The sequence below is a fragment of the Macaca fascicularis genome, chromosome 11 (assembly GCF_037993035.2).
Source record: "Macaca fascicularis isolate 582-1 chromosome 11, T2T-MFA8v1.1".
NCBI classification, from domain to species: Eukaryota; Metazoa; Chordata; class Mammalia; order Primates; family Cercopithecidae; genus Macaca; species Macaca fascicularis.
This window is the reverse complement of record NC_088385.1, coordinates 98,193,104-98,215,080: the sequence shown is the minus strand read 5'-3', so window position 1 is coordinate 98,215,080 and position 21,977 is coordinate 98,193,104. Positions and strand designations below refer to the sequence as shown.

Here is a 21,977-nt window from a genome sequence, read left to right as displayed (position 1 = left end):
ACACAATGGTGAGGGATGGAGGAATAGAGGCATGGGAAGATAGCCAAGCTAAAAGTTTTCTACACCAAATTTTCTTTAAAGCGATTCTGTATTCAAAGTGCCCTCAGTTCCACCCTAGCCATCTTTCTCAGCTAGGGAAGAACTCTGTCTACAGTGGCAAGTATAAAGCCAGACAATTCACACCAGACCCAGATCTGACTTTGAAGAATCAATCCACAGACAAATCAGTCACATCAAGATTGTGAAGATAATCACTTGCCTCCAGACCTCTTAGAAAGGAAAGGGGTGTCAGAAGGAGACCTTTCTAAGCTCTGGCATTCTTCATATCCTTAATGATCAAGTACAATTAAATACTTTGTATGTGATGTCAATGAGAGAGAATGGTCCTGAGATGAACTTCGACAATGTGCAGAATACAGTTAACCCTATTAGCTAGTGGGTTGACAGTAGAAACCAAAGTTTAAGTAGTTCTAACAGTAGATGTGGGATGTGCTCTGAATTGGAATATTTCACATATCTACATGACAGTTAGGGATTCAGGGAATCCTACCCCAAACATTCCAAGCCAGAATGAGTTTAAGCAATCTGTGCACAGTGCTGTTTCTAACCTTAAAATGGTTCCACTGCATGTTGGATTGCAAGAGGCCTGGTTTCTGGTCATGGTGTCACGACCTCTTGGTGACTTAACTGCATATGCCTTTGTTGGGACATAGTTTCTTCTACTGAAAAATTAGTATGACAATAGATGTAACTTGTGATTAAAGATGCAGCTTTTAAATATGATGATGTTTGGTAAAATGCTTGAGATTTTGGAGGTGAGTTTCTTTCCAAACAACAACAACAAAAAGGAAATTTTTATTTGTTCCTGAACAAATTAAATAAAGTTTTAAAAGCAGTGTAACTTGGTCATGGTTTGTAAAATAGTCTGAAAAGATGTTATCGCAAAACTTTGATAATTAATTTTCTATACAATAAGACTTTGCTTGCTCTTTCTTAAGATATATTACAGTTTAGTAATGAAAACTGGATTACATGTGAGAAGACCTGGATACTAGTTTCTGCTTTGCTTCTTGCCAGCTCTGTGAACTTGGGCAAGCCATTGGGCTTCCCTTTTCTCATTTGTAAAACAGAAATAGTAAATATGACTTATCTTTTCTAACTCAAAGGATTGTTTTGAAATATATCAGAACATAATAAAAGCTAGCATTTATGGAGATTTTCACTTATAAGGATTAAGTTCTGAGTAAAGTGTTTTATATATATGGCCTTATTTAACCTCTACTCCAGCACTATGAGTTAGGTAAGAACTTCTATCCATTTTTCAGATACGGAAACTGAAATTCAGAGAGGTTAAGTAAGTTGCCTGAGTTCATACAGCTTACTATGGTGGGGGAAGGAACAAGATCTAAATCTTAACCATAATGGTTCTGCTTTTATAAAAGTAAAATTATCTACATAAAAAGGCATTATGTCTTTTTTTTCTCCTCCTCCTTATTCTTCTTCTACCTTTTCTTCAATACTTCCTTTTCTCTCTTTCTCTGTCTTGTAATAATGATTGCCATAATTTGTCATATACACTTTGGTGGGGTTTTGATATACACTTTAGTTAAGTTTTGATAAATAGTAAACCAGGATCGGGGCAAAACACCAGTCTGGGTATGGTCCGTAGCCAATCATTTGATTGTCTTTACTAATTTAGTAAATGTGTCTTGGTAACTTAGTATATACCATGGTTATTCTGGGTGCAGGGATTCTACAAACATGAGCACAATGTCATTCCTCCCTTGGAGTAAGACATGTACATAAATAATTACAATGTGAGGCAGGAGTGATTATATGTCATCAAAAAGAGATAAATGCCATATAAGGAGAGTTCAGAAAGGAAATTAATAAATTCCAGGTAAGGGGATCATGAACTTTCGCACCAATGTCCAGGGACAGTAGTGTTTGCCTTTGTCTAAACTATCAGAATAACTAGATATGTGGTTATTAAATATTAAAGAGATGGAGAGTAGGGTAAATTGTTTACCTGGGAGACTAAGCTTTGGAAAGAAGGCAAACTATAACGTGGTAACACCCCTCCCCCTCCTTAGACACCCACTCAACAATTTAATTTCTCTAAGTTTTATTGAGGGAAAAGAATATTTACTGTGGAAGAATATACTTTGATGGCTGGAGGAGGGAAGGAAGAAGGCTGGAGGATGGGAGGGGGATCCTCTCGTGTTTCACAGCTGTTGATTTCCAGTTTCCACCTGGTAAGAGCCTAGGGGACAGAGCATAATGATACAAGTCAAAACACAGAGATCTACACAGAGACAACTAACAGCATCCAGCAAGGGAATTATAAAAGCTCAAAAAATATTTCCAGTGGCTAAATAAATACTTTCCTTGTAGTTGCAGTTTTTTTTTTTTTTTTCATTACTGAAATTTGGAAAGACACATAGATTCTATTGCCCTTTCAAAGTTCTAGTTTTCATAAAAGTATAATCTATGAAAATCAAATTTTTCATATATAGATGACGAAACTATGTTGTGATCAACTACTAGTTTTCTATGTATTTCATTTAAAAACTGGTGGACAATGAGAAAGATTTTAAACTATGATTAATGAAAGTGATAGATGACATACTTTTCGTATAAAACCATGGCTTTCTTTCAGGACACTTTAGAAATATGTCCAAAATACACAGAGAAACTCCACAGCATAGTGCTTGAATTTACACAAACACTCCAAGGCAAGTAAGAATCCGAATGAGTAGTTTCACATAAGGCTACTCATTTATTTTTGCAGTCCGCATTTAAAACAACTACAAGATTAATTTCATTCCATTTTTCTGGACTTACACATCCTGAAAGCAAGAAAAAAAATGCCATTTTGGAAGTATATTAAATGCTACTTGTAAACAAGGCTAGAAAGGGTGGAGAGTGAAATGGGATGGGGGTGGGGTAGCAAACCCTTTAGTTACAATATCTTAGGGAAATGAATCTACAATAAGACAAATTTCAAATCAAGTTGTTCCACTATACTACATAAGCAGTTTAGAATTTTAAGCAGATGCAAAAAGAATAAAGCAAATGGGAGGGAAAAAAAGGGCCGATAAAGTTTCTGGCTACAATACAAGAGACATATCATTACCATATGATCTAATGTGGGTGTCAGCCGGATTGTGTTCATTGAGGGAAACCTTATTTTTTAACTGTGCTATGGAGTAGAAGCAGGAGGTTTTCAACCTAGTGACAGTCACAGAGCAGCACCTACCCCCTCCTCCTTTCCACACCTGCAAACTCTTTTACTTGAGCTGAATATTTAGTGTAATTACATCTCAGCTTTGAGGGCTCCTGTGGCAAATTCCCGGATTAAAAGGTATGGTTTTCAATAATTGTCCTGAACTCTGCTACAGACTAATAAAACTTCGGTCAAGTTGAGAGCAGAAGGGATTATTTGGTGAGAAAAAGAAAAGGAAAAAAAAAACTTAAACTTTTATAGTCTTTATGCAACATTTTAAACAAGTATTATTTGAAAACAGAAGTTAAATATTTGATAAAATGATTGAATGTATTGTTTTATTTCTTTCTCTTCTGTATTTACAAAGATGCTTCTTAAAAAACTGTAACCTAACACCATGACTCTCTGTATTAATGTTTTTGTGTTTGTATTAATGAATGTTTAGCTCTTTAAGAGGTGGTAACCGAAAAGTGTTCTAAAGTAGCACATTTGTAATTGAGCTGTATATTTAAAAATGTATTTTTCTCCTGAATTTTTGTCTGCTTTAAGAACTTTCAAAAGCCCAGAAGAACTGAACTCTGGTGATTAGCTGAAGATACCTAACGTATATTTCTTCAACCCCAGAAATCAATAGAAATTATCACCAGAGAAGTGAAAATAAACATTGAAAATATTTATGTTCTTAAATGCCTAAGATATTAAAGAAGCTGTATAATTTCTTAAATGTAAAGTGTCCCAATCAGTATCTTCACTGCAAGTGAAATTTTAAGATACATTCACTATAAAATGAGGATGTGGGTTAATTTTCTAATTTTAAAACAGGGTAACACAGTGACCACTGGTTAAGTGGGCTGCCAGTGATGTAAATACCTGTGGCTTTTTTTTCCTGTTGCTGCTTCTAACCAGAAAAAGAGCCAAATGCCCCCTATAGTAACCCTTGCTTGTGGATAAATGTTGCTTTTATTCTTTATTTTAAAATTATATATATATATATTATTGAAAATTTTAATCATCTAGTGCTGTAGGATTTTAATTTTGCTTTTGCATTTACAGCTTCACTTACCTCTTGAGGGTTAAATTTTGTCTTTGAAAGTGACACTAAAGGCACAGATGACATAATGCAAATGTTGATCTGAATGATATAGTTCATTTAATGGGCTTAAGTAGTTTTAGGAACCAGAAATTATTATTTTTGGTAAAACATTTGTAAACTATGGCAACTAGCTTTAGTGGAGTAGTGATATTACATTAGTAATTAGCATCTTGGAGAGTGTCATGCATTTTCAGACTACTTAAAACAGTTTCAATAAAATTTAAACAGCATATCATCTCAATAACAATCTCCTTGGTTTCTACTTGGACAGCTGCTCTTTGCTCTTTATATTTCTGATTAATTAAGGAAAGAAGGAAATGACTAAAGGATTTATCAGTATTGACAACCCACATGAAATGTTTTAAGATGTTGGGTCTTCAAGTACCATGACACTAATTTAAAACAGATGATTTTATGGAGGATTTTGCACAAAGTTTCTGGACATGCTATTATTTTTTCACAGTACAGTCAGGGTTAAATGCACACACACACACTCTCTCACACACACATGCAGACACACACACAGCAAATGAAAGTGAAATAAAAATCGGTGATTGAAGTTATAAGCTGGCTGTCTATATTCAGCTTCAATCAAAAAGAATATTGTTTGGAGAATTTGTGCCATTTTAGCAGAAGTAAACAAACATAAATTATAATACTATTTCTCTCAGCTAATACTCAACACTTTCTTTTTGTGGGTTGTTAGTGAAAAAACCAGGCATGTTCTGCTCTGGAGAAAAGATTACAAAGCGACATCTGCATTAACTGTCGTTGCTATTTATTAAATCTGCAATTACTTGGCTTCATTTTTCTTTTAAGCTTGTAAGACATTAAATATGCAAGGCTAGCAAGCCTGTGGTAAACCATAAACATTGCATTTTTAATGGGAAACAGATACAAAACCACTCCCTCAGATACAATTCAAGGGAACAGGCTGCCAAAACAAGAGTCTTCTCTTAAAGGGAAACTCAGTAACCGAGTGGGAGTGGGCTCCTAGAAAAAGCTTAATGTTGAACTTAAAGTGGCAGTGTGAAGAATAATCTTTATGATATTTTGTTAAACCAAAAGCCACAAGCCTGTATTCAACATGTGCTGCCTTAGACACATATCAGTAGTAAATATAAACTAAGAACAAAAATGTAAGAAACTGAAAACCATTTGTTTCTTCTCTAGAGAATCTAGGCAAAAATTTCCATAATATACCTTAAGGTTAGAACATACAAAGATCTTTCTTTTTTATTTTCTTTTCTCTCTCTCCTTTTCTTTCTCTTTCTTTCTTTCTTTCTTTCTTTCTTTCTTTCTTTCTTTCTTTCTTTCTTTCTTTCTTTTTCTTTCTTTTCCTTTTTTTGAAATATGCTACAATTGGATAATGACTCAAAACAGTTCTAAATATCTACTTACAAACATACAGCTTTAATATGGATTCATCTAAGTGTACAATTCAAGGTAGAGATGATCGGACTAATTATCTACTATGATGGGACTAAATATCTGCTATGTTTTGGAGATATCAGAATAGTTTCAATGCGATTTAAAAAATATTTTGTCTCCCAAATGACTTTGTTTCTATATAATCAAGTACCTTTTGTTATTCAGATTTATTACGATTTTGTCACTCAGATTTATTTAGTGCACTTCAGTTGATTTAACAACATAGATTCGTGCTTGTGGAATGAATGGATAAATATGGAATACATTTATCAAAAGAATACTTAGTTTTTTACAAAATGCCCTGTTAGCAAAATGAGATCATATATACAGCATGTAAAAATCAGTTAGAATTTTCCATATGTGTGTATTAGCTTATTAAAAATAATGTTTGAGAAACTAGGAAATTGATTTATTTTTTTAAAGCCGATCTTGCTTATACCAAGTTGAGGTTTTCAATCCGCTAACTGTTTTATATCAGAAATTCGATATTGAAAAAAAGCTAATTTTGTGTTTTAAAATATCAGACTGATTGCTTGGAATAAATGGAGTAAATCGTCTTGTCAATAAAGTGATGGTCAATTGAGTCATTTGTGTGCAAAATATTGTGCAAGGCCCGGGTACAGAACAAGGAATAATAAGACACGCCCTGAAGGAGTACATCGACTAGTGGAGGGACAGACCAAGCACGCAAAACAAATTGCAATATAATGTGATAAGTTCTTTAAAAGAGGTAAGAGCAATGTGCTTTGGGAGCAGAGAAGAGGGAGAAAGCAGTATCCTGCCTGGATGAGCCAGGGGACACAGAAGACAAGCCCACTATCTCATTTAATCTTTACAACACTCTTGCAAGGTCGGTATTCTACATGGCAAGTAGTTTTGATTGTCAGGGTTCAGGTGAGGACTGGGAATGGTGTGACAATGAAAGGAATGTGGCTAGAGCTATTAATTCATACCAATTTGTGAGTGGTCTGACATTTAGCACAGGGACTGTGGGCAGTATTGATAGGTCAAAGGAAGTTAATAAATGGTTTGTAGTAGAAATTAATAAGATGAAATTGAATTTTTAGAGGATGATTCGGGCAGCAAAGTGGGAGATGGACTGAAATAGAGGAAATATGCAAGGCAGAGATGAATTGGAAGCTCTTGTAGTAGTTTAGGGAGAGATGAGAAAGGCCTGGACCAAAATAAATGTGATAGGATGGAAAGATGTGACTGGCTTCCAGAGATATTTCTGAAGCAGAAATTGGAGATCTCCTATATGTATAGAGAGAATTTTATTTGACCATGGCAAGGCTTGTGTTAAGTGAGCATTGAAAAGTCCAACATGATTTATTATCGTGACAATTTTGCCAACAATTTGAATATATAGTATACATCTTAATTTATACCGAAAATTCAAAACAAGCAGATTTAAATAATATTTGGATTTCTCATCCTAAGTAAATAGCTGTGCAAATGATACTATAATGTACCCGATCATCTTTCAATACATTCTTAATGCACTGCTTCCTGATAATAAATGAAATATTATATTGCACCTTTTCTCTGTCCTCACTCTATTGTGGCATACTATATAAGAAACAACACGCAGATTAGGCAGTGCTACTCTTCTTCAAACTCTCATTTGTTTCCTAGGTTCCCTGGTTGTGAAAATACATGAGATAAGTCATGAAGGTCACTATCATCCTCCTTCTGCTTGCACAAGTTTCCTGGGCCGGACCGTTTCAACAGAGAGGCTTATTTGACTTTATGCTAGAAGATGAGGCTTCTGGGATAGGCCCAGAACTTCCTGATGACCGCGACTATGAGCCCCCTCTAGGCCCAGTGTGCCCCTTCCGCTGTCAATGCCATCTTCGAGTGGTCCAGTGTTCTGACTTGGGTGAGTGGGATGCAGTTTCTCTTTACCTACCTTATTTGTTTTGTTCTTGGGAATGGCAACTCTGAGAGTTTAGCATTTTCAGTTTTAATCTCTCCAAATGTGAGACACAGTGCCACCTAATGAGGAATAAAGGAAGCAGAACAGGATAGAAAGAAAAGTGGCGTTGTGGTTCTCTCTCTCTCTCTCTCTCTCTCTCCCCGCCCCCACCCGTCCCTCTTCCTTTTGTCCTCCATTACTTTGCAATCTTGGAAAAATCACTTTAAAAAATATTTCTGAGCTTCATATCCCTTCTTCTACAAAATAAAATTTTGAAGAAAACAGTGTCTTATGTTCTAAAATTTCAGAGTGATGGTTTAATCTTAATTCTATAACGTGGTTTTATAAAATATTAGATATTAAGAAAATCAGGTCAGTCTCTCTACTCTTCACTTAGCCCAGACAACAGAGTTTCAGCATTACTAAATTGTAAAATATGCAGTTATCAAAAGCAAAACTTGTCAAATTTTATGACAAAATCTTATCTTTCAATTATCAAAATACTCCCTTCATCTCTGAGCCTTAGTTTTGTCTGTACTTTTGACATTTTGTAATCCAGCTGCTTATATTCCTTAGAAAGTTTCAAAGGAAATATTTATCACTAAGGTATGGTGTAAATATTCAATGTAATCATGTTACATATATCTTTAGCCTAACATCCTAAAGACAGTTTGATTTATCATCTTTTCAGAAAAATTTGGTCTGGAAATTCCAAGAGCATTACACTTAGAAGATAAATCTCCAGAAAGATTGAAGCTCAGTGGATGGGCCAAAGGGGAATGAACTCAGTTTACATGGCAGCTGATTCACATTCCTCATTTGGAAGGGGTGTATTTTCTTATTGGAAATGAAAAGAAAAAAAAAAATCTTTATATCATGATTCTGCCATGTGTACTTCCTTCTAGAGGAAATCCCATATTATGATCAGGCACTTCTTTCAGAAGTCCTATATTTACTCAGAACACGCTTTCTAGCAGCAGTCTGCAGAAGAAAAGTGCCACTAGCTTCTATAATTGGAATAAACTACCTCTAGGAACCTGGAAAAACATAAAGTATATTCAGCAGTAACAACTGAAAAACACTCGAAATAGCTTCTTCAACACATATATTGTATAGCCATTTACAACCCAAATACAAATGTTATGTAAAGGCTTTCAAAAGGCCACAGAATAATTCCAGTGGATTGATTGGTTCACTCATTCAGAAGCTATACTGGGAACCCATCATGGATGAACTCTGCTCTAGGCATGGGGAGGAAAGGATGAGGAAGACAAATATGGCCCTAGTTCCTGTGGATCTTATATTCTAGTGGTGGTGACTATTACTTTTTGAATTGTGTATTCACCACAGGGGAGATTGGATTACTCTTCAGAAACTTTATAAGTATCTAGAGATGACCTGCATTATTGTCTTGGGCAGGAAAATTACAGGATTGAAAAAAATCTGGACAAAGAAATCACCAGTTGATGGATATACACAGGATAATCTTTTCTGAAGTTACTAAAATGGCGAAGTTCCCCAAAAATGTGATGCGAGTTAAATTTCACTTTGCCTCTGAGAACAAGTTAAAAGAGTGTACTATTACTTTCACTACATATATTATCAAAAATGAAGGGTTGATGTTTTTAAGGAAAGCAGAGTTGGCCAGTCACTTTAGTGAAGTTTTATTTTTTCATAAATATAGTTTGCCTTTGCTTCCATGAAAAATAGTTCATAAAGCTTGACCCTGATGAAAGCACTGGGCATAAGTCTATTGTTCAAAGCGAAACAACAGCAACAAAATGTAGTCTTAGGAAGCAGCAAGTTCACTGACTTGGGACCTTTGTGATCATTTTGTTGTTGCTGTTGATATTGTTTTGTTTATTTTGTTTTGTTTTTAGATAAGAAAGTTTTCTACATGTTATCTCTTTTCTAGGAGCTCAAAGTGTACATCATCCCTTTATTATGGCTAGGTTTACTGACTCATATACTAAGGAAGTAGCTAAAATTATAAAAATAATTTGTCTTTAAAACCATATTTAACTAAGAGAACTAAGTTCCAATGAGCAGTGGTCTCATGCGATGTATTTTCAATATCTTAAAATTTAAAGGTGAATATTTAAATATATTATAAATTTTAAAATCAGATATCTCTAAGAAAATACATTTCTTAAAGGGAAATGAAATTCGCTTGACTTTAAATAAAACCAAATGAACTCATTTCATATTTTTAACTATTATCTAACTCTTTCTTACTTTATGATGCTGGCAAGCTGTTGAGAGCCTTGACATCTTCATTGGTAGAAAAATCACAGTCTTAGAAATCCTATTAATTGTATGAGGTACCTATGTCATAGTAGCAGCTTCAAGCAGTTTTAAAATAATATGATTACATGCAGTAACAGATTAAGAAAAAAGAAAGCAAGCAGGGAGAAATGGACCACCTAATTCACCGTAAATGCAATATAGTTGATTTTTTATTTGTTTTATGTCCTCTAGTGATCTAAGCATGAAGGTTGAATTATTATAAAAAAGAAAATAAATGCAGTGCAGTTGGGGATGAAAATGTTAATGCTTATCTGTATCAAAGACTAATGTTGTCTTCAGGATTATCCTTGATGGATTATCCTCGGCAGACATTTAATGAGCAGAGAGAAGCTACAGTGTTGAAGGACAAAAGTCCTTTGTCATCTTATTATCTAAATAATGTTTAATACAAATAAATTTTTTAAATTAAAATGTTTGACTACTTTTTCCCACTAAGAAATATTCTTGGCAAAATTAAATATCAAATTTTTAAACAATTCTTTCAAAGCTAAGAAGTCAAAAACTGTGAAATTAAAATTATGTAATTACTCTGTAGGGTAATTTGAGGCCTCTGGAAAATGCATGGACTGTTTTAGTCCCTAATTCTAATTTATCAGAGTAGTATTAAAATGTGTTTTTTTTCTTTTTCTTTCTTCTTTTTTTTTTTTTTTAGAGGATAAGGGATTGAGACAGTAAACATGAATTCCCCATAGATATTGGCCAAGTTGTTTCGTTGAATTTGTTGCAACTTACCTTGTAATTGGAACCACAATTTTATGAGACCCATATCTTGTCTTCTTTTATGTCTATTAAGACATAAATCAGTTCCCTCTTAATTACAGCATTTATTTCAAAAAGTAATATTATAAATAAATGTAGAGTAAGCAAATTCAGAAGTCTTTCAGTTACTTTATAATAATAAATCCACAAGGTAACTTAGTCTTTTAAAAATCAAAAATTTTTTAAATGTTCTGATTTTGATTGGATTTTCTATTTTATATGTTTGGCATCCTGTAGGAAGACAGCTTCCCTTACTTAGGTACTCTGACTCAGCCATTCATCTTTGGATCAAGAGTCATCAGGTAGTATAATTTGGTATGGACTAACACCTCATTATTGAAATGCAAATCAGTCTTGACAAGTCAAATAAGAACAAGTATTGTCTTTTGACTAGTCTCCAAAATTAAAATTATAATTCTTGATATATTTCTTATAAACAAATTTCAAGAGTTGAAATGTCTCTTAAAACTATTTAGTAGTGGAAAGAACTTGGGCTGTACAGTTAAACACCTCTGATCTCAAATTCTGCTTTGCTGTTTACTACCTGTAACCTTGAAACTTTCAAAACTTTGTTTCCTCATTTGATGAATGGAAATATATCTTATTTCACTGGGTAGGAATAGAAAAATATATGTACAAATGCTTATTAGAGTAACTGGTACATTTCACTTACCATTTCAGGCAAAGTTGGCTAAGAACATGAGGCTGTTTCTGGTATTTCCTTTCATTTTTATTTATCTTTGAGAATAATAGGTATAGGCCATATACTTAATAGAGACTGTCAATGACTTATACTTATTATTCTCAATTCAAATTATATCATATTATACTAATTGAAAATAAGCCATACACTTATTAGAGACTTATTAAGAGTCTTTAATAAGTATATGGGTTGTCAAGCTAGAGACAAAATAGTACCATCTCTCTCCACCTCTCTAAAGAGGACCACATCATCTCCAAGTGTAAACAGACAAGAATAAAAAAAATGTGCATTTACTAAGCAATTCAATGTTCTCCAAACCAATATTCCTTTGAACAAAATGAGTTTGTTTGATTTGAGAACAATGAAGGATTTGACTATTTTATAATCATAAATGATTCACACCCCCACACACTTAGCCCTCTAGAAATGGTGCCAGAAGATGAAACACATTTAATTTTGCCATATGGAAGCATTACAAATAACTACTGGTTTCTAATAATGTACGTTATAATGCAAATAATGTTTTAATTTTTAAAAAACTCAGAAAAAGTACAACTTTTTAAATTATATAGTTGCTTCTTATTCATACTCATTTTTCTTGAACTAGTGAAAAATTTTGTCAGAGGTTACCACTTGGGATGTATTGTACTACAGCTTCTCGCTTGGCTGAGGAAACTGGTTTTCCAGAAGCAGACCTTATACAAGAGATAAATGAACCATTACACTTCTGCCATGAAATCAACCCAGAAAAATAAATTAGGACAGTTTTGTAGAGGGGCAGACAGAATGCTAGATGCTCAGTTGCCTTTATCATTTATGTCTGGCTCTGCAGCAGCAGGGGTGTGAGGCGTTCCTCATCCAGGGTTTCTAATGCACCAAAAGGGTGTTTCCAAAACATGATATGGGAAGGAGGCTGTGCACAGAGTATGCCCACTGGATTGCCTAAATTGACATTGGGTAGGAGTGGAGTATGCTTCAGATGAAGCAAGAGTAATGCTCAATGTGACCCAAAGTCTCCGAATCAAGGGGTTAAAAGATGGAGAGGAGGAAGAGAGGGAGTCAAGAAGGCCAAAGGAAGCGTCTGTCTCCTTAACCTGACTGACAACTAACATAGCCCTGGTTTCCTTCTCAGTCCCCAGGAGGGAGAGAGAGGCAGCTGTGTGGGATCAAGGCATTTTGTGAGACTGCAGCTGTGATTCATTTTCCTTTGGAAGAACATCCCTAGCTCCAGGGGATATGGTGGGAATTGGTTAGCTAAAATATCAATTCCCTGGGTAAAAGAGGAAAACTATGAGACCTCTAATCTTAACTTTTCTCCTTCAAAAGAGTGGAAAAAGATCACATAGTTCCTCAGAAATAAAAAAAAAAAAAAATGAGTTTGCAATTCAGTCTTAATAAAAAGAGAAAGCCTTTAGCATATATACTGTAACACTCAAGACTCAGTTACTCTTGACTTAGTCTGTGGACTGCTTTAACTTTTGTAGCTTGCCTACTTCTGCCTTTTTACTGTAATCTACATTTGCTTTGATTATTCTATACTAATCAATTATATATACGTATCTATGATTATACAATATCTTTTAATTATCTTTTTATATATCTATTTTATTGTTTTCTTCACTAGAAAAGAAGTATTGCAATAATTTATCTTTGTACAACCTCTACACAATAAATTGCCTTATACTTTCTAGACTCTTTAAATATCAATCAATGATTGATGAATGAATACACGAACATATGCGTGGCTTGGTTCTTGAATTAATGCTTGGATGAATATTCTACAATATTCCTCACTCTAGCAAGCTGCAAAGAGAAGGGAACATGTCTGATTGAGAAACAGAAGTGATTTCTTAGTGCATCCTTGCTCCTTCCCTTTAAGGATAACTGTAAAACCAGGAAGCTTAGAAATTCCTTGAGTTTGACTAGAAAGAGAATAGAATTAAAGAGAAGAATTGTTTATGTCTGAAGCCTGGTCTAACTGATAATACAGTCAGATTGCCTTTTTTAAGATGGAAAGAGGGAAACATGTCTGCCTTAAGCAGAAAAGTTTTTTTTGCTGGGGCTGGAGCTTCTAAATATTATTTTGGTCATTTGCCCAAAAACTGAAGTACACCACCAATGTCCCAATTATGAAGTTGAATGCAGAATTATAAAAAAAAATTGTTGAAAGTCAGTAAGAACAAATTTTAGAATTCGGACTCCTGCCACATGGCAAAAAAAGCATGATGTTTTAAGACGACCTGGCCTTTGTCCAACATGATGTTTACCAGATCGCTGACATTTGCTAACAGAACAATGCTATTCATCACTGGGACAACCAAAAGAAGGGAAGAAAAAAAAAAAAAAGAAGTCTATTTCTTACTAGTCTTTATTCAGAAATGATTTTTTGGTAATGTCTTAAGTAGTATCTTATTTGCTTTAATAAATAACTAGATTTTAAAGAAGACAAAACTCCTTATAAAAAACTGGGAGAGCAAATATCTAATCCAGGCTACCTTGAAAATAGGGTGTTTTAATAGAAAATTTAGAATTATGTTAAATAAAGGATGCTCAATGAAAAATAAATGTAGGAAACCACTATGCTCCTGTTACTACAGCTGAATGAATTTTACCCCAAAACATAGTGGCTTAAAAATAATTTAATTTGTTCATGACTTGAGGTATGGAAAATTTGGCAAGGGCTCTGAAGGGCTGTTCTCACTTGGGGTCACTCTTGCACTTGTAGTCAAATGTTATCCGAGATTATAGTCATAAGAAGGCTAGCCTGGGCTGGACACCTGAGACAGTTCACTGTCATAACTGACAGTTGCTGCCACTATCGCCCACAAGCTTGACTGTTCTATCCTCTGGATTGCCTCAGGCGGCTTCTCTTTTTTTCTATGGCCCCTGGCTGTCCCAGAGCAAGCATCCCAGAAGAAGTGGGTAGCAGCTACACAATCTTTTCTGACCTTGTCTCAAATGTCATGGTGTTTCAGTCTATTGATTCCTAGAGGCATCAAAAGACCATCCTACATTCAAAGGGAAGAGAGAGGAATTAGATGCTACCTTCTAATGGTAATGGGACAAATGCTTATTGTAGAAGAGGATGTAGGATAAAAAATTTAATGTATGGCATCTTTGGAAAATATAATCATCTGCATATATACTTAGATTTATATATATTTCTAATGAGAAGTTTGAGCATAGTTATATATTATGTAGAGAAAGCTCACAGATATTACATGTCCCCCATGAAGGTCATTATTTAATAATTACAAACTACATTAAGATGTTAAATAATTATAACTAAATTAATTTATAAATTAACTTCATAGTTACTTAATTCTTCTACTTAAGATTGTAAGAAAAGTATTAAGTCATATCCTGATTACTTTGTTTTCATTATGGAACATTTTTTGGACGTAAATTGAACCTGGCTAAATGATACATATAATTTAAAATGCCAACATTTTACTTTCTATATTATTTTCTGAATAACCATAAAATTAATCACTATCAATAGGAATTATTTAGTTAAAAATCACATACAATTAATACAATCAGATATGCTTAAAGGCAGAATTTAAATTTATTTAAAAGTTTAAAAAATTAAGGTAGGATAACTGTTTCATAGAATACTATTGGTTTTTATATTTTTTGAAGATTAGGTTTACTTCAAATAAGCATTTTTCATCAAAAATAATCTTTAGTCCTAGTGTATTTCTACCACAATTTACTTCAGGCTTGGTGTTTTCAGATGAGGAAATGGAGCCTGAGGAATGCTAACTTAGAGATTCTGGTCATCTCTCCTTAATAGCCGAGTTGATTTTAACCCAAGCCATTCTTACTCTAATGATGTACAAACAAAGAGTAATATTTTATAGATTTGCAAGAGTGTAGCATTTGCCACCATTAAAATAGGGTTAAATTGACAAGGAGCAGTTTTTGAGGGGTCTAATTATTCAGTGGGGATCGGATCATGTGCTTCCTAAACTGAAGGCTTATCCAAAGGCAGAGATAGGACGACAAGCACCCCAAAGGCCCTGAACTTCATGGGAACAATGATGAATGCAGGAAATAACTGTAAAGAAAAAAACATTTCAGGACCAAGATCTTTAGATGAACACCTCGTGTTTGACATACCTGAAAAACAGATTTCAGTCTCTAGGATGATATGCATGGTGATTGTACAGAAAAAAAGGAGTTACAGATGAATAATCAGAAAGATTATTCAGAAAGATAATGAGAGCAACACCCTCTATTTTGCTTATTATAATAATCATAGGTAGCAATACTTGAGACGCTGCTATGCACTATGGTAGGAGATTATTTTGTAGCATAGCTTATTGAATTTTCACAAAAATTCTGTGAAAGACTTAAGAAAACTGAGGACAGAGGGTTTAAAGAATATGTCTTCTAATTTTTTTTTTGTTTTTTTTTTTTGAGACAGTGTCTCTCTCTGTCACCTAGGCTGGAGAGCAGTGGCACGTTCTTGGCTCACTGCAAGCTCCGCCTCCCAGGTTCACACCATTCTCCTGCCTCAGCCTCCCCGGTACCTGGGACTACAGGCGCCCGCCGCCACGCCCGGCTAATTTTGTTGTATTTTCAGTAGAGACAGGGTTTCACCATGTTAGCCAGGATGGTCTCGATCTCCTGACCTCGTAATCCGCCAGTCTCAGCCTCCCAAAGTGCTGAGATTACAGGCGTGAGCCACCATGCCCGACCTCAATATGTCTTCTAATCTTAAAGATCAAGAAGAGGAACCAGAATTGAAATTCACATAACGGTCTTATAAAAAATTGTTATTATAGGAGCATGTTTAAATATGAAAATTCTACAAAATAAAATGACCCCATTGTGTACCCACAACAGAGCTTCAATCAATGTCAACTAATGCCACTATTTTTCTATCTCCACCCACTTCCATATCATTTTAAAGCAAATTCCAGATATATGATTTTATCTATCAATACACGTCAGTATGTTTCTCTGAAAAATAAAGCTCTCAAATAAAATAGCTATATTTTATAGTTTATTTATATGAATCAGGATCCAGATGAAGTACATACATTGCTTTTTAAAAAATAGCTTTTTTAAATTTTGTTTTTGTTTTTGAGACAGGATCTCACTCTGTTGCCTAGGCTGGAGTGCATGGTACGATCACAGCTCACTGTAGCCTCAACCTCTCCTCCCTCCCGAGCAGCTGGGACTACAGGCTTGTGCCACCATGCCCAGCTAATTTTTTGTAAAGATGGGGTCTTGCCATGTTGCTCAGGCTGGTGTTGAACTCAGAGGCTCAAGCAATCCACTTGCCTGAGCTTCCCAAATTTCTAGAATTAGAGGCAAGAGACACAGCACCCAGCTGAAACGTCTCTTAACTCTCCTTTAAACTACAGACTCACAATTTCTTCATTTTCTTTTGGAATTTAGAAGATTAATCAGATTCGGGATTAATTGTTTTTGACAATACAAACCTATGAATGGGGATTTGTTTCTTCATTTAGAAGCTTCTAATTGATCCTTTCCCAGGAGAAATATATGCCATGTAGAGGAACTCTTACTGCTGGAGTAGTCACCCTGTAAGACAGAAAAATCAGTCTTCTTTAGATATTTATGTGACAAAAGGTGCTTCACAAATATGGCAAAGACACTGAAGAAAGTGAGAGCAATTTTCACGTGCAGATAATGGGAATGACATATTTGACAGTAAGTAGCATTCATTTATAAAATGTTCCTGGCCAACTGAGAATCGGGAAAAAATATGTAATCATTGTAACCAGTTGTATCCTAATACTTCTGAGGAAAAATAAAAATTCCTATGATAGCAGGTTATAGGGAGATGGTTACAACAGAACACGGCAGAAATGATCTCAAAGCCATACTCATAAACTTTTCATCATGGGACAGCAAGGCAGATAAGACTTGAAAATTAATTAATCAGAAAGGTTCTTCCTGTTTTCAAAGCAGCCAGAGCAAATTGCTGATGTGAAACAATAATTAGTCCTCCTTACCAGGAAAAAAATAAATAAATACACTAACAAAACAAACAAAGACCCTGAAATACAGGACAGTATAGTTTAAACTTATAAATCTATAGCCTATAAGAAGTTCAGCGGTGCAAGATTACTGTTATACAGGGGTAGTCAGGATGAATATTACAGAGGTGAGGAGATAACGGATGTGCTTCAAGGCATTGTTAGAATGGAAATAGAAATAAATGAATAAGTGGAGTTTACATAAAATATGCATTGTATGAACAAAAATGAGTAGCTAGGAATGAGTATAATATGCTCAAGGAATAGCTGTAGATCAACATTAGAAAATATGCACAATGATCAATTGCATGAATAAATGGCAAACCACGGCCAGGCACGGAGGCTCACACCTGTAATCCCAGCACTTTGGGAGGCCGAGGCTGTCGGATCATGAGGTCAGGAGATCAAGACTATCCTGGCTAACACGGTGAAACCCCATCTCTACTAAAAATACAAAAAATTAGCCAGGCGTTGGTGGCACACGCCTGTAGTCCCAGCTATTCGGGAGAATCTTTTGAATCCAGGATGTGGAGGTTTCAGTGAGCTGAGATGACACCACTGCATTCTAGTCTGAGCGACAGAGCAAGACACTGTCTCAGAACAATAACAACAACAAAAACAAACAAACAAACAAACAAAAAACAAAAAACCCCACATACTTCTGGAGTGAGGACTCAGACTATCCTGGTTCTTGGTCTACTTTAGCCATGAGGCACCTTCGATAAGCTATTTAATTTCTTTGGGTTTCTGTTTCTTTACCTATGAAATGAGAAGATTAGACTGGCTTGAAATTCTCTGATTTCTGGGATAAGTAAACTTTTTTGAATGTTGAACATGCTAATTTCTCATTAAGGTCAATACCAAACCTAACAAAAGAAGAGCCTGCCATCTGCTATCATAATCATTTTTTAAAGAACGTGTATTTAAAAGTAGAAATGGAAGTGAAGGCAGGAACTGGTCTCAGATGGTCTCAGAAATTGTGTGTGTGTGTGTGTGTGTGTGTGTGTGTGTGTGTGTGGTGTGTGTGGAGTGTCTGTGTGTGTGTGAGATAATTTAAACTAACCACACTGCTCTTATTGATTTTTTTTAAATTTTGATATAGATTGCTAAAAACTTCGTCACAGAGTCTGCCTAATCAGCATTTGGGAACCATAGACTAGCTGATATTTAAGGGCCCTTCCCTTTATGACATTCAGAGAACTCATAATAACTAGGATAAATTCTCCATTATACTCTGCCTCTTGTCTTTGAGCAAGCTAGTTAACACTCCAATGCGTTATCTACCCCTTACAGGTACAGCATATTACGGGGTCTGATGTCAGAACAATTATTTCAGGGGATACAGATAGGTATGCCAGAAAAAAAAGTCATGCTGGAAGCCAGGAGAGTTGTCATCTAATCCACATTTTGTCATTCCTAACTAGATAAATTTGTTCATGTTATGAAACTTCTTAAAAGAATTGTCTGAAAGTATGAGATTACCATACTGCCTTACCTCTCTCATCGGGTTGTTGTAAGGTAAATAATAACATATTTTCATTTTAAAAAATAAACTCTAAAACTAAATTATTAATTAAAAAATATTAATATGTGAAATCCCCCAAATAAACATAAATTTACTAATTCAGAGCAGGTTGTGGAACTACGATTTTAATCATTGAAATGGCTCTCCAAGAACTAAAATACAAGCATTAGAATCCTGAGGATGGTATTCCTTTTTTCTGAATCTCTAGAAATAAGATGTACATAAATTACCTTAAGTAGCTCCTATTGTTACAAAATTTTAGGATGACAATGTAATCAAAAGTGTCAGCCACCAGGGACATCATTCTTTCCCTACACATTTGAAATTTTATCTGCAGTTTCGCATTGACAAAATGTTGAGAGTCACTAGAATTTAAGTTCACCAGTGAATAAAAGTAAGCATAAGTGGAAATTAGGACTTCAATGAAGGTGCCCAAGAAGGAATGATAAAATGTAGTAACTACCTTCCAAATGAAAAGAAGTTTGTCTTTTCTGGGTTGGAGAACACTAATTATCAAAGATTTGGCAGAAGTCTACTATTCCTAATTGCATGAAATTAGCAAATTTATATTTCTGAAAATGGCAGTGATTACAACTGTACAGTGTCATTAAACAACCTCCTACAAGGTAACTGTTCTCGTATTTTACTGTTCATCACTGAAAACACTTAACTCTTGTTATTTTGATGGGAACTGTGTCTATAAAAGTTATACATTGATGTAACATATATACATAAGCTCAGAATTACCTGCATTTTGATACTTAAATTTATGAAGATAGGTGGTTACTGAATTAAGAACACGATTCTACCCGCAACCCCAACTATCAATGAAGTAGTGATATTGTAAAGAAAAAATTACTTAGAAAAGACTCACAAATTGGTAGCTTCAGGTATGTTTTCTGTAATTTTCATGGAAGAAATGAAGACAGTCAAAATATGGCTACCATGGTGGTTTACAAGTATGTTTACATAAAACTCAAAATTGAAAAGTGATTTTTTCAACATAGCAGTTATTATACCCTGTTGTAATTTTATTTTACTTGAAAATGGTAAACTGAATTATATTTTTATGAAGTCATGGGCAATATCTGCTTTGGTCTTGCTATATTCCCAGGATCTAATAAATTTAGGCTGCCCAGGAGGTATTCAATAAAGGCTTGTTGAATTGATGAAAAAATAACCTTCAGTACTTCCAGTTTCAGATATGATGGAGAGATTGCTTCTACTAAAGGTTAAAAAATATTTCAGATTTATGTCATGCAGTCTTAAAATACAGAAATGATCACATTAATTTGAGTTAATAGAACATCAAATTTTTACTTAATGTCCTACTTCAATATGAAACAATGGAAAAATGAAAAGCAAACGGCCTTTTAAAATATTTTTCTCCGTTATGATTCTCAATGATTTATTCAAAATAATTGCCTTTTGTATAACTCTGGTTCATCCTTATATGACTAGCTGAATGACTATTAAAATATTTCTTAATACCATGGACCATTTGATTATTCAATGAATTTACATTTGCAACCTAAAAACAATAATTCAGTCAGTTAGACCAAAATCTAAAGTCCAAAAGTAATGCTTCATAAAATTAATGTAAGATATGTCATACTACCAAATTTATTTCATTCTAAGTAGCCATATATCTATTGGTCATAAAATATTAACTGAAATTAACATTATTTTGGCATTCTAATGAAAACTAAAAGAACCATTATCCCAAAATGTTGGATAAATTTTCAAGATCCTGCCACAAGTTGATTATACGTTTATATAATTTTAACTGTAGATCTGTGACAGGGTTAGGTTTATCAAAAAGATCTTTATTACTGATGATTTGGCTACAGTAATTATTGACACGTTATTTATGTAAAAATGTATTGATTTACAAATCACTTATGCTGACTACTTATCAAAATAACTACTTTTCAGTACAACAAGAAAGAGGTAAAATATATAGATTTGAGCCACACCCTAATGAAACACAAATGTTCCCCTAATGCAGAGGAGTAATTCCGTGAGGAAAATATCATGTTGAGTTTATTATTAAATACAAAAAGTCATTTGACTTGATTGCAAAAGATAAAGCAAAAATTTTACCCTACAATAAATGCAATTCTTAGAAGAAGAATTGTTGTTGTTAATATGATCATCACAACATTAATTTTTTGGTAAATATATACTGTGTGATTCTGTAGCCATGTGTCCCTTCAACTCACCACACACTCCTATTACTCTTATGCCAGGTCTGGACAAAGTGCCAAAGGATCTTCCCCCTGACACAACTCTGCTAGACCTGCAAAACAACAAAATAACTGAAATCAAAGATGGAGACTTTAAGAACCTGAAGAACCTTCACGTAAGAACTGTTTATTTTTAAATCACAATAAGATAGGACTCAAGGTATTTTTCAAAGCACCACCTAGATAAGGCCAAGAGTACTATGCACCAACAAAGAAGCACATTAGTGTTTATTAACCTCACATTTTTAGCAGTGGTAGGGAAGCAAAGCATCATATTCATTAACCACTAACAATTTACCCAGCCTTTTATACATATACCCCATATATCTTAGGTATTTTATTCATAAAAATACTTTAGATCTTAATTCTCTCTCACGTTTTCGGGAATAAAAATTGTCTTTCAAATTAAATTGTATTTTAATAGTGGAACAAAACACAAAATGGATTGATCCTAGTATTATTTTATTTCTTTGTTTCTTTTGTCTGTTTCCATGCATTTTCTAAGAGAGGTATGAATGATGTTCTAAAATCTCAAAGATTGGAATCAAGTGAAAAAAAGATAATTATTCATATTTTATTTAGTAAAATATAATTCTGTCTTCATATGTATGTTTCTTGCTTTATAGTTAGGATTATGCATGCTGTGTCCTTATCTGTATGTTTATTTTAGTTTTCTCTTACCTCTCTACCCTATCATAATATTCAGTCTATCAGTCAGGATTTCATTAGAAAAGAGAAGCCACTCACAAAGGGGTTTC

At 34.3% G+C, this 21,977-nt stretch overlaps 1 protein-coding gene across 2 annotated transcripts in view; it reads left to right on the top strand.

Annotated features, from left to right (window-relative positions):
* Positions 1–3,195: 3,195 nt before the first annotated feature.
* The window catches only part of DCN (decorin), a 37,051-nt gene continuing 18,269 nt past the window's right edge, over positions 3,196–21,977 (top strand). The window contains exons 1-3 of one of the 2 annotated variants that reach the window (XM_005571846.5): positions 3,196–3,364; positions 7,386–7,629; positions 21,223–21,335. In XM_005571846.5, the coding sequence (XP_005571903.1) occupies positions 7,419–7,629; positions 21,223–21,335 (324 nt within the window). In that variant the 5' untranslated portion in view covers positions 3,196–3,364; positions 7,386–7,418. Of the gene's footprint in view, positions 3,365–6,411; positions 6,601–7,385; positions 7,630–21,222; positions 21,336–21,977 lie in introns of those variants that run through there. The other variant, XM_005571847.5, reaches the window with a different exon arrangement.